The sequence below is a fragment of the Stigmatopora argus genome, chromosome 18 (genome assembly GCF_051989625.1).
Source record: "Stigmatopora argus isolate UIUO_Sarg chromosome 18, RoL_Sarg_1.0, whole genome shotgun sequence".
NCBI lineage: Eukaryota > Metazoa > Chordata > Actinopteri > Syngnathiformes > Syngnathidae > Stigmatopora > Stigmatopora argus.
The window spans coordinates 6546413-6559009 of record NC_135404.1 but is presented as its reverse complement, the minus strand read 5'-3'; the positions used below and the strand labels follow the sequence as shown (position 1 = coordinate 6559009).

Here is a 12597-nt window from a genome sequence, read left to right as displayed (position 1 = left end):
TTATTTATTGATTATTTATTATTGTTTTTTGTTGTGTTATTTGTGCACTTCCCTATTTATTTATGTTGTGACTACTGAGTACGTTGACTACTTTTTTATTTATTTACTTATTTTTGATTATTTATTACTTATTTATTTGCGTATTTGTTTGTTGTTGTTATTTGTGCACTTTGTGGTAAAGTCTTAAATCTCATTATACTTGGAAAATGACAATAAAATCCTTTAATTCAATTCATTCAATTGAAAAAATACATTAAATTTGGTGATAAAACAAATCTTTTTTGTTAGCTGTGAGTTTGTTAATATATTGACTACCTTTGACACAATTTGAATGTTTATTAAAAAATACTTATATCATTATAACGTATGTGTTTTTATTTGAGAAAATAATAGTTGAAATTGGATCAAACCTCCGACTTCAAATGGATTGGACGTCCATTGCCGTCAATGGTAGTCAATGAATTAATGACGAGAAAAAGGAAATAGTCTTTTGATGACAGCACATTTTGACTCTGGGATGACTTTCCTATATCTTTACTTAGCCTTTAACCACTAAAGATAAGAAGAAGAAACTTGGTTCTTAATGGGGTTTTTAATGTCTTCACCATGATTAAAATACCCAACAACAGAGACTCCATTAAAAGTGGAAGCAACAAATATAAAATGGAAGAAAGCTTCCCTCAGCTGTGTTGTTTTTTTTGTTAACAAACTTGGATTCAAGCCTAAAATGATAACAAAAAGGTTATTTCTAATTGTACACAAAGTGCAACGTCACATTTAGTCGTCATCTACTGTAAGTCATTTAATAGCAGCGCAAGGGCACAGAGGAACCTGACATATTGATTTTAATTCCATTAATTCCAGTGGCGGTCCGTGCATTTTCTCGTAGCGCCTTCAACGAATCAATGCAACCCTCAAAAACTATTTTATGGCTTTAAAACCTCGACTGCAGCTACAGCTGCGACACATAAAAAATAATCAATAAATCAATGCACAAAAATGGGGTAAAATCCACTTCCTAGCAGCATTTAATGATTAAATACAAATACTGGAGCTTTCCAGACATTACAACCGGGCCAGGGGGGTGATTTTCCCGGGAAAAGACAGCGATGAACGTCAATGGCGTACTGGCAAACATTGCCCGAAAATGGGGTAAAATCCAGCCGAAAACAGCATTTATTGATTAAATACAAATACTGGAACTTAAATACAAACACTGGAGCTTTTCAGATATCAGAACTGGGCCCACAATTGAAATATTATTTAGGAATATAGCTATATTTTACTCATCAAAAATCCTTTTTAACTGAACACAATATCCATCCTCCTTTCTTTCTTCCTTCTTTTCTATCGCCATCGAAGCTAATGCTGAAAGTCGAGCCTGTCCTGTCGTATTTCTGGCATAGTCCGTCTTGAAAATACCTTTAAATCAACACAACAATATATTTGCTTGTGCAGCTAGCTCCAGATACACTTTGGTAGCTAATCATAGTTGGTGAAAGCGATGACGTATCCCTACGCCTGTGACAATACATTGTGGTGTTGCCAACTCGAAATCTGATTGTTAAAGCAACAGTCTTATCGACGCTTGTTTAATGCAGCAGAGCCTGCAGAACTGATTGTGAAGGCCTTGATGCAGATTTCTGACCCTGGCAACAAACAATGGCTGAAATGTGATTGGTTAAATGCTTCAATATGAAAGCACACATCTGGAAGCAGTGCAACCAGGGGGGAAAGCAATGAAAGGAAGCTAACAGACAATTTGGAATTATTTAATAAGTATTGATGGACAAAATATAATACATGATTCAGATATTTCTTAGGCCAGCAGAGAATGCCTTGAAGGCCCTAACGGCCCACCACTGATTAATTCCTTCCAAGAGCACGCTCGGTTAAGTATATCTCTTTTGAGCCAAATCAATGGCGTTTGCTCGCAAGAACCTCAAGACACCTCCAAGACATGGCCACAATTCAACTTCCAAGGAAACCATTTTCTCTCCCGCCGTGAGAAAAATCGAGTTTAAGAAAGTGCAACGTCTTCTTTTTCGGGGAAGAAATTGCCACCGCCTGAGCAGTGTGAGTTATTATGCCGTGAAAACATTAATAACGGCATTTGTTATTGCTTTGGCTCCAGCTGGAGAACCCCGGCGAGGCGGCTGTGTAATATTGCTTGTTGCTGGAAGATGCATTAGTAATTTGAAATATGATTAGTTGTGACGTCGGAGCTGCGTTTGTGTTCTTTCCAAGTTTTTTTTTTCGTGGGACAGAATGAAAATGGTAAAATGTTAACTCACTTATTGGGGTTGGACGTATATCGCAGTCAATGGCATTGATAGAATGAAGTATTTATAAAATAATACCAACAATTAAACAGTAATGGTCGCTTACAAAAAGCCAAATAGGTGACAATAATTAGTCGTGATCAGTTACAGCCACTGGATTCAAAATGGCCGTGAATAGATGACCGAGATTATGAAAATGACACCATATTTTTTAATCTAATTTATTATTTGTTATTAATAGACCCTAATGAATTGGAGTGTGTTTTAAGAGAGAATAAAAAAATAAGAGAAACATGAAACGGGGCAAAGAGCAGGGGTGGCGAATACGTACGTGGCTCTCGAGCCGCCTGCGGCTCCCGGACAAAATACATTTTTGCTTCTTATATTTTGGATATATTTGCCTGGTTTCATGTTTCTATTTTATGCTCACTTAAAACACACTCAAATGTATCAGGGTCCATTAAAAACAAATAACAAAATATATTTAAAAAATAATTTGGCAGATTAATTTTTTTATGCTGGTTTTTACGTGGCTCTTTGACTCTCCCAGGTTCAAATTTTGGCTCTTTGTGTCTAACTTGTTCATCAGTATATATACAAAATAAGATCAGAAGCAAAAAGCCACATGCGGCTCGAGAGCCACGCCAGATTAAAACCCTCCTTTTGAAAACTGAGGTTACAGTCTGTCATTTTTTTCCGGAAGATAAACTATTTTTGCCCCCTTTTTTGCCTGCAAAATGAATAAATGACCTGTCATGCCAGCTCATCTAAGGGTTAACATGATGATAGTCATCGCCCTGGAATAAGATGTGTTCTCCAGGGGGCGTGGCCTGTTCCTGTGCAGCCACCTGATGCATTTACCCATCCTTTCCTCATCGAGAAACGCCACTGAAAGTCAGACAGAGGCGCCACTGAGGGAAGAAGCATCGAGGCGTCGCTCCCATGTTGGCCGTCCCCCCCCCTCCGGGGTGCCGGAGCCAGCGAACGTCTTCCCTCCTCCGGTTGCGTGGAAACTGAACGGGCAAGCCTTGAACCGCTGTGGCGGAAATCAACGCGCAGCAAGTTGAATCCGCTTCACGGTGGGAGGAAAAAAAATCATTAATACGAGGATGAGAAGCAGGAGAGCACCTCAAACGTGAGTATGTTCTTTTTGTGTTTTTTTTTTTTCCCCACGGCATTGGTCACGTATTTATCCAAACAATGATTCAGCCTTGGGTGCAATACTTGGGCTGATTGATGGCTAAATCCCCATCATGTATAATTGAGTGTGACAGACTGCATGGGACGTTGGCTCAAAATGATTGCCGTGCATCCCTGGAAATTCAAGATGCCGTCCAAGCAGGAGGGCTAAGAGCTTTCCAAATGAGATTACGGTTCAAATGGGGAAAATGGAATGATGGCAAGGTAGGCTGATACACGCCGTGATTGAGAAACAACCTGAAAAATAAAGCAACTTTTGAAAGAAGGAGCCAATTTCAGTGGAATGGATTTCACTTTTAGACCAGTTTTGCTCATATTTTTTATTCTGCTTCCCATTCTTTTTTTGTGGGGATGATGTAAAGCTCGTCACATTTTCCCACTCATTCATTGGTTTTCCCCTTTTTTTGCACTTTAAAGGTTACATCGCCGAAACAATGCGACGCAAATAAGGACTTTTCGGCAAAATAGAATTCCAAATTGGATCTCTATTGAGATTTTGATGTAATTTACTCATTCAGGAAATTGAGGTTCACCAAAGGTTGTATACAATTTTGTCAAAATCCTACAGTGATCCTAAAATTTGACAAAAATATTCCTACTTATTTCAATGCTCATTAAATTTCCAATGGGAAAAAATACGTGAAAATGGTAAAATGGTAAATATTCTTTTGCATTTATTACCCCCTAATGCTAACCCCTAACCCTAATCGCTAACCCTTATCCCTAACCCTTAACCCTAACCCTTAACCCTGACCCCTAACCCTAATCCTGACCCTGACTCTAATCCTAGTCATTGATCTAACTTTACCCTAATCCTGATCCTAACCAAAACCCCTTAAATTCTTTTACCCTAATCCGAGCCCTTGCCCCCTCCCATAACCCAAACCCGAACCCTTAAAATACGGTTGGATTGGTCTAAACCACGTGTCAAAGTGGCGGCCCAGGGGCCAAATCTGGCCCGCCGCATCACTTTGTGTGGCCCGGGAAAGTAAATCATGAGTGCCGACTTTCTATTTTAGGATCAAATTAAAATGAAGAGTATAGATGTATATATTCAATTTCCTGATTTTCCCCCTTTTAAATCAATAATTGTAATTTTTCCATTTTTTCCGTGTTTTTAGTTCAAAAATATTTAGTAAAATCTAAAAAAAAAAAAAAAAAAGCTAAAATAAACATTGTTTTAGATCTATAAAAAACTGAATATTCAGGGCTTTTAATCCAGTTCTTTTAATCCATTTATAAAAAATATATATAAATATTATATCTAGAATGGTCCGGCCCACGTGAAATTAAGTTGACGTTAAAGCGGCCCGCGAACCAACCCGAGTCTGACACCCCTGGTCTAAACCCTCACAAACTATAAAATGTTTAATTAAACATAATTAATCAATAAACAATGCGGCAGCCAAATTGTCTTGTTTTAAACTAGCTAACCCTAACCCCTAATCCTTAACCCTAACCCTAACGGTTAGGGTTAGGGTTAAGGATTAGGGTTAGGGGTTAGTGTTAGGGGGTTAGGGTTTAACCTCCTAACACTAACCCCTAACCCTAATCCCTATCCCCAACCCTAACCCTAATCCTAATCCTAATCCTAACACCTAACCCCTTTTCCTCATATCAAACATTTTGTAATGTTAGACTTTTTGGTGGTATTTTAGGGAGATCTTTTAGCATGGGTCTTTTATTGTGAAGGCTGTGCTTTAGTAGCTGTTGCGCTGCACTGACACTAAGTGCAGGAACAAATCAAATGAAGTGTTTTTTTCCCCTGCTTAGAATAAAAGATGTGTAAATAGGGAGAGGCCAATTGTGGGAAATGTCGATCGCTGGATTGACGATACAGAGTTAAAAAGGAAATCCTATTTTTCCTTCAGAAAATCTCTATTTGGTTTACTAGAGCATTTTTTAATTGCTTTAATCCCTTGATGTCAAGGGATTAAAGCAATTAAAAAATGTGTTCAAAATATATATGTTAACAAGCATTAGTGGGAAATACATTATTTTATCTATTTATGCAAAATAATAATAAAAATAAGAACTGAACATTAAAATAATTAAGATAATACATAGAATAAATATACTAAATTAAAAAAAATAGAAATTTAAAGTAAAAAAAATCACAATATATATTTTTAGAAATGTATTATTTATACATTTGTATTTAGATACAAAAATTGAAATAAACATTGATTTGTTTTTGTTTAGATAATATTATTTTTAATCTTTCTATGTTTTCTATTATTGTATTGTCAACATTTTTTATCTGTATTCTTCAGTCAACATCATTATTTCCAAATGATCAACATTATGGTTATCATGAACAGCATTGGCTGTCCAATCAGTTTAAAGTCAAATTTGAATATTTACGGTTTTAGGACAAAAATAACCCTGAATTGAATTGTAACTCATTGGATTTAGTTGGTGGAAATTAATTCTATTGTATTCCTCACCCGGGACACCGTATCGTACTTGGGTACCCCGCCAAAGTAAAAGCTATTTGATACTCGCAGTGAGATCGATGACATTTTTTAATCTTTGTAAGTGGACGGTGCCCACTTAGTGTCGATTTGAAAGGAATTAAAGATGCTCGGGTGATGTTTGGGCTTACTTAGTTTACCCTCTCCTGATTGGATGCTTTTCTAGAATCACCTCGTTTTAGCCCAGGGTTGTTAAAAATGTTTTATTGCCTTTTTTATTGAAGTATGACCACATTGGCTACGATTCTCTGTGAGTCAAATTGGATTGGACGTCTATCGTCAATGGGAGTGAACATGATCTCTCAATGCCGACCTTCCCACTTGAAATTGAGAAAATGTCCACTGACAATAAAAAAGTCAAGAATATGACTATTAAAATGAAGATTAATTTATCTCATAAGATTTCTTTCAATTTAAGTTTATTTACGAGCAATAAAATACTGAAATTCTTCAGGCTCATACATCGATTTCAACACATCGTCACGTTTTGACTGCCCAGCTAAAGAATAGCTCCATCTGGTGTTGAAACTGAGAAGCGCTACAGAATGTACACTAAATTTAAAGTTATTGTGCGGGCCCTATTCAATATTTTCATATTGATCTGCTGGCCAAAAAGAACTGGGCAGTGGAACGACGTGCTCTACTGCGATTTGAATGTATTTTTTTATATTATATCTGCGTGTACTAAAATAGAAGTATGGCGCACTGCAGCGGTTTATTTAGAAAAGTGGTGGCATGACAAAAAAGGATTGCAAGGGTATAAAAGGAGCATTTCATCCTTACCCTGCATTGGGAGAGCCGTTGTTTCTTGGCTGACATAAAGACGCCTCATTCACTGATGAATGGAGGACTTTGTGAACTAGAAAGGGAGTCCCAGTGGAACATCATGCGAGACAAAGTAAATGTGAAGTTAGTAGTAGTCATAAATTGATCAGGCACAGCACAGGTGTCGAATTCATCTTTTTTGCGGCTCACATTGGAGTTATCGTTTCCTTTATAGGGCTGCAACGATTAAGGAAAAAAAAAATAGCAGATATTGGTTTTAGTCATTTGTTTTGGTTTGTTACAATTTATATTGATTTTGTTATTGTAAAAATGAAAATGGGGAGGCAGTAAATCTTCCATTTTGAAAGTGTCTTTAAAATAACATTTTCTCTTTGATTAAAAACGAAAAAAAATTCCTGTGGAATTGCCCCTATTTATCGTAAAAAAGGGGAAAACAGTAAATATCCTTCATTATTTTTTAAAATAGAAATAATAAAATAAATAAAAAGGGGGAAAACAGTAACCACTCAGTAACCCTAACCCTAACCCCTAACCCTCACCCTCACCCTCAACCTAACCCTAAACCTAACCCCAAACCTAAACCTAACCCCAAACCTAAACCTAACCCCAAACCTAAACCTAACCCTAAACTCTAAACATACTAACCATACTAACCATGAACTTAACCATAAACCTAACCATAAACCTAACCTCAAACCTAAGCCTAACCATAAACCTAACCATAAACCTAAACCTAAACCTAACCATAAACCTAAACCTAACCATAAACCGAAACCTAACCATAAACCTAAACCTAACCATAAACATCAACCTAACCATAAACCTAAACTTAACCATAAACCTAACCATAAACCTAAACCTAACCATAAACCTAAACCTAACCATAAACCTAAACCTAAACCTAACCATAAACTAAACCTAACCATAAACCTAAACCTAACCATAAACCTAAACCTAAACCTAACCATAAACCTAAACCTAACCATAAACCTAAACCTAAACCTAAACCTAAACCTAAACCTAAACCTAAACCTAAACCTAAACCTAAACCTAAACCTAAACCTAAACCTAAACCTAAACCTAAACCTAAACCTAAACCTAAACCTAACCATAAACCTAAACCTAAACCATCTAACCTAACCATAAACCTAAACCTAACCATAAACCTAAACCTAACCATAAACATCAACCTAACCATAAACCTAACCATAAACCTAAACCTAACCATAAACCTAACCATAAACCTAAGCATAAACCTAACCATAAACCTAGCCATAAACCTAACCATAAACCTAAACCTAACCATAAACATAAACATGTTTTATAACGCTAACCCTAACCCTACCCCTAAACCTAACCCAAACCCTAAACATAACCCTAACCCCTTTCCTATTTTTTTTAACTCATTGGCCGTGATGATAAACTAATTTGAACTCATAGCAGAAGAACGCTTCTTAACGTCAATGGCAGACATGAAGTAAAAAAAAAAATCAAATTCTATCCAAATCTTATTATAGCCATAAAAAAACACCCGCGGCATTGATGCCCATGATTTTCTCTGGCAGGCCACACACTAAAACTGCCAAATGTGTCCCCGCCATGTGAGAATAATGTCATTCATTTCTTCCCGAGTATTCTAAAACTCAAATGTTTTGAATGCGTAAGGCTCGCCGCTTCCACGGGCGATTGATGCGTGGGGCACCCCCTCCCAAGAGATGTCAGCGGCGGGCGACAAGGCGTTGACGTGTATGCTGCTTCGCGGCCTGGCGCTCCTGACCTCGTGGCTCCAGCTCTCGGCCGGCGCCTGCTCCAAACACTGCTACTGCTCCGAGGGCGACGGCGGCGGCGGCGTGGGCGTGGGCGGCGGCAGCGGCGGCAAGACTCTGCGCTGCAGCAACCAGCGCCTGACCGAGATCCCGCGGGACATCCCCAACGACACCCGTAGGGTCTACCTGGACTTCAACCTCCTGACTTCGGTCCCGGCCGACGCCTTCGCCGGCCTGCCGCAGCTGGCCGAACTGGACCTGTCGCACAACGACATCAGCCAGCTTCAGCCGGGCGCCTTCCGAGGCTTGAGCTCCTCGCTGCGCTTCCTGGATCTCTCGGCCAACAAGCTGGTCCATTTCGACGCCGACTCCTTCGAGGGCTTGCGGGCCCGCGCCAACCTGACCGACAATCCCTGGCACTGCGACTGCGAGCTGCAGATGGCCATGCCCCGCGTGGACCTGGAGCCCGTGTCGCTGACCGGCATCGTTTGCCAGACTTCCGAACCCGAGGAGACCGCCGTCCGCGGACTGGCCTTCCTCCTGGAGCCCGACGTGGACTTGTGCGTGGTGATGAAGAGGACTACGGACGTGGCCATGCTGGTGGTCATGTTCGGCTGGTTCACCATGGTCATCTCGTACCTGGTCTACTACGTCAGGGCCAATCAGGAGGACGCCCGTAGACATTTGGAGTATCTCAAGTCGTTACCCAGCAGGCAAGCCAAGTCGGAGGAGTCTTCCACCATCAGCACTGTTGTTTAACTGTCTTTTGCGACCCCCGTTCGGATTCAAAGTCTCCCGTTACGGAGTTAGCTTCTCTATGCTAGCGCTAATGCCAGCTTTCATACGACAAACGGCGAATCACTGACACGTTAACATGCGGCCAGTATTCGCCCTAACGTCAATATTCGGTTTTTGTAGACATACGGAATGATCTGTTTTCGTACATACCCTATTTTTTTTACTATAAGTCGGACCAGCCAAAGATTAAACATTGAATCTGAAAACAAAATTCCATTTTTATAGAGAACATTTTTTTATTTGATCAGAAACACAGAAAAAAATGACGTTAACGTACAAGCAGTGGTCAGAGAGAAAACACGCATATTAGTGGCATGCCCACCCAAACTATGAAAAAAAAGTGCGCCTTATAGTCCAGAAAATGCGACAGTTGTAAATCCTGGAAATTGCATATTTTCTGCATTCCACCAAACTTTCTGCTAAATTTCGCAAGTCAAATACAAGACAGCTGGTCAATATGAGTTTCTGTACTTTTTTTGAAACCAGAAAAAAGTCACTTGCCCTAGAAAGTGTTCAAAACCTAACAATTGTTTCTGAGTTCATGTTTTGTAGCCATGTAAATCCGCTATCGTGTTAGCATTCAGCACATGCGCCATTCATTAAGAATGCTGGTTAAAATCAACGAAATGTGGAAATGATGCAATTTGCGTCCATACACCTGACTCTTCCAGAATATCATGTTTTTAAAAACCTCACCACTCTATCTAGGTTAAAAATGTGTCTGTGTCTGAGTGGCTAACCAATCATTAGCTCAATGCTAACAAGCTAGCAGGTTTACATGGCCACATATACTTGTAAACTAACATTTTCAAAACAAAATATATTTTGTATAGTCAGTTTTTTGAACATGCTATGACCATAAACTCAATTTTGAAAGTGTTATTGGTCGCATGCAAACAAAAGCAAAGTTTCCAAAAGCCGTTTTAACTGAGCTAATTGTTTGCGAATACGTTTCTTTGCATGAAAAAAAACAATTTAAAAAAATCAAGCCGCCTTTTTAATGAATTATTTATTCATTCCTCGACAAACCATTAGCACTTTTAGTGGTATGCGGCTCCATGCATTGTCATTTTTCTGGGCAAATCGGATTATGGAAGTACTTTGGAATTGAACGGATCGCCATGATGAACCAAAACAACATTTACAATCTTCCTCTGTCGACTGTCTTAAAAAAGATGTGAGGCTTTTAAAACGTTTGTTTTCTTGGCAGTATTTGGACTGCATGAACATCAATATACACTGTAAAAAATGCATATTAAGTAGTGGGGAAAACACTCTTCCTTTTTCCATAACAATAAAAATGCTAATGTTGACAGTCGGGCTTTTACTTTGTTTGTTTAGAAAGGGAGAATTAAGGAAGTGGGCTGGGAAAAAAATCTTTATTTTTCCTTGTTAGGCTCACGCAGACAGGAGTGTTTCGTTTAAAGATTGTACAGGGCGCCTGCATACGTTGATTAATGGCTGATTCTTTTTCTAATCGAGTTATAGCTTAATCATGTTATTCATATTGTGCTTTTTGTCTGGGGTTGCCATTTTAGCTGGAAATGCGCATTGGGGGAGGGCGGCTTGAGTGGTTTAGCGTGTCGGCCTCACAGCTCAGGGGTCTTGGGTTCAAATCCATGGTCGGTCCACCTGTGTGGAGTTTGCATGTTCCGTGTGGGTTTTCTCTGGGTACTCCAGTTTCCTCCCACATTCCAAAAACATGCATTGTAGGCTAATTGGACACTCTAAATCAGGGGTAGGGAACCTATGGCTCGGGAGCCACATATGGCTCTTTTGATGGGTGCATATGGCTCTCCCCTAACCTGTGAGGTAAAATATGGAAACTGCTGGCGAGAAAGCGCAGGAATAGGAGCGTTACGTTGGTATTATGGCATTGACACCACCCCAGCGCCTTATAATCATTTTTTTTTTCCCATTACACTCTTTTGCATGGATTTTCTCATTGATACTCATTGATTAGCAACGACGTAACAATGTTGTCAAAAGAATTCAAAGACTTTTTGTACTTTAAAAGTGGTGAAATGACTACAAAAGGCACACATTTTCATGTATGTTGACTTTTAAATTCGGGGGGCATGGCTCTCAAGGATTAACATTTAAAAAATATGAATTGTTTATGACTCTTTCCATCAAAAAGGTTCCCGACCCCTGCTCTAAATTGTGAGTGTGAATGGTTATCAAGTCAGCTCGATAGGCTCCAGCACCCTCCGTGAGCCTAGTGAGGAAAAAGCGGTTGAGAAAATGAGAAGAGATGAGATGAGATGAGTATATAACATACTATATACTAAGATCAAACTCCAACCTGAACTGAATGGAGCAGCTTATATAAACGCCCCAGGGTTTGTCAACTGTGGTGTGAGGATTATACACCTGCGGGCTAATGGAAATGGCGGATAAGGTGACATGTCAAACGATGGGTCGCACCGTATTGAGTTGCAGCTGAAATTGAAGATTAATCCACAGGATGGTGTCTACTATTATGCAGGAGGGCATTGTGTACTGTGTGGGGAGACGATCCAATTTCACAAACATGGGCCGTGAGGTATTATTGGACACAATTGGTGTGTATTTGTTCATGCAGGCGTCGTGAAACATGATCCACTTACTATTCTATTCAAGCTCCCCTGCTATTAACGGCGAGAGACGTCAATTCAGTACAGTGCGAGGTCTGCCACTAGGTGGCACTGTCGCAAAGCTGAGGCTATGAGCCACTCGCTATTCACTGATATAAAACGTAGAAAAAATACAAAAGAAAAAACACGGAGACGCAAAATATTGATTATTATGTATTATTTCATACAGAATAGACGTTTAAAAAAATAAAAAATAAAAATAGTCCTAAATACCTAAAGGATTTTAACGAAAACAAACCGACTACTGTTCCACGTTTTTTTTAATTTTAATTTTATTTTTTTAAACAAATTATTCGTTTATATTAGATTAGATTAGATAACTTTATTCATCCCGTAGTCTGGAAATTCACTGTCACAGTAACAAGAGGGTGAGAACACAGACACAGGAAAATACATAAATAAATAGGTAATAAATAAGTAAATACATATATACATACACATGTCTCCATACATAAAAAACATAACATTTTAGTGATAGACAGTCATATTTCAATTACCATAGACAAAGAGTAAATGATTGTGACTTTAATATATGGCGAGAAAAGTAAAAAGTTCTTGGGGGGGGAATAATACTAACAATATATTTTAACTTTACTACTTCAAGCCTCTTAATAATCTTCCCTTTTTTTGTGATTCAGCCCATAAAGGAGAAAGT

At 38.9% G+C, this 12597-nt stretch overlaps 1 protein-coding gene across 1 annotated transcript; it reads left to right on the top strand.

The window, feature by feature from the left end:
- The first annotated feature begins 3182 nt into the window (after positions 1-3182).
- lrrc3ca (leucine rich repeat containing 3Ca) lies at positions 3183-10564 on the top strand. Its single transcript, XM_077625958.1, has 2 exons — positions 3183-3417; positions 8408-10564. Exon 2 carries the CDS (start codon positions 8458-8460, stop codon positions 9265-9267), a length of 810 nt encoding a protein of 269 aa, XP_077482084.1. The 5' UTR covers positions 3183-3417; positions 8408-8457; the 3' UTR covers positions 9268-10564.
- The last annotated feature ends 2033 nt before the right edge of the window (positions 10565-12597 follow it).

Coding starts and splice junctions, on each gene's coding strand:
- lrrc3ca (XM_077625958.1), top strand. CDS start 8,458: ATGTCAGCGGCGGGCGACAAGGCGTTGACGTGTATGCTGCTTCGCGGC.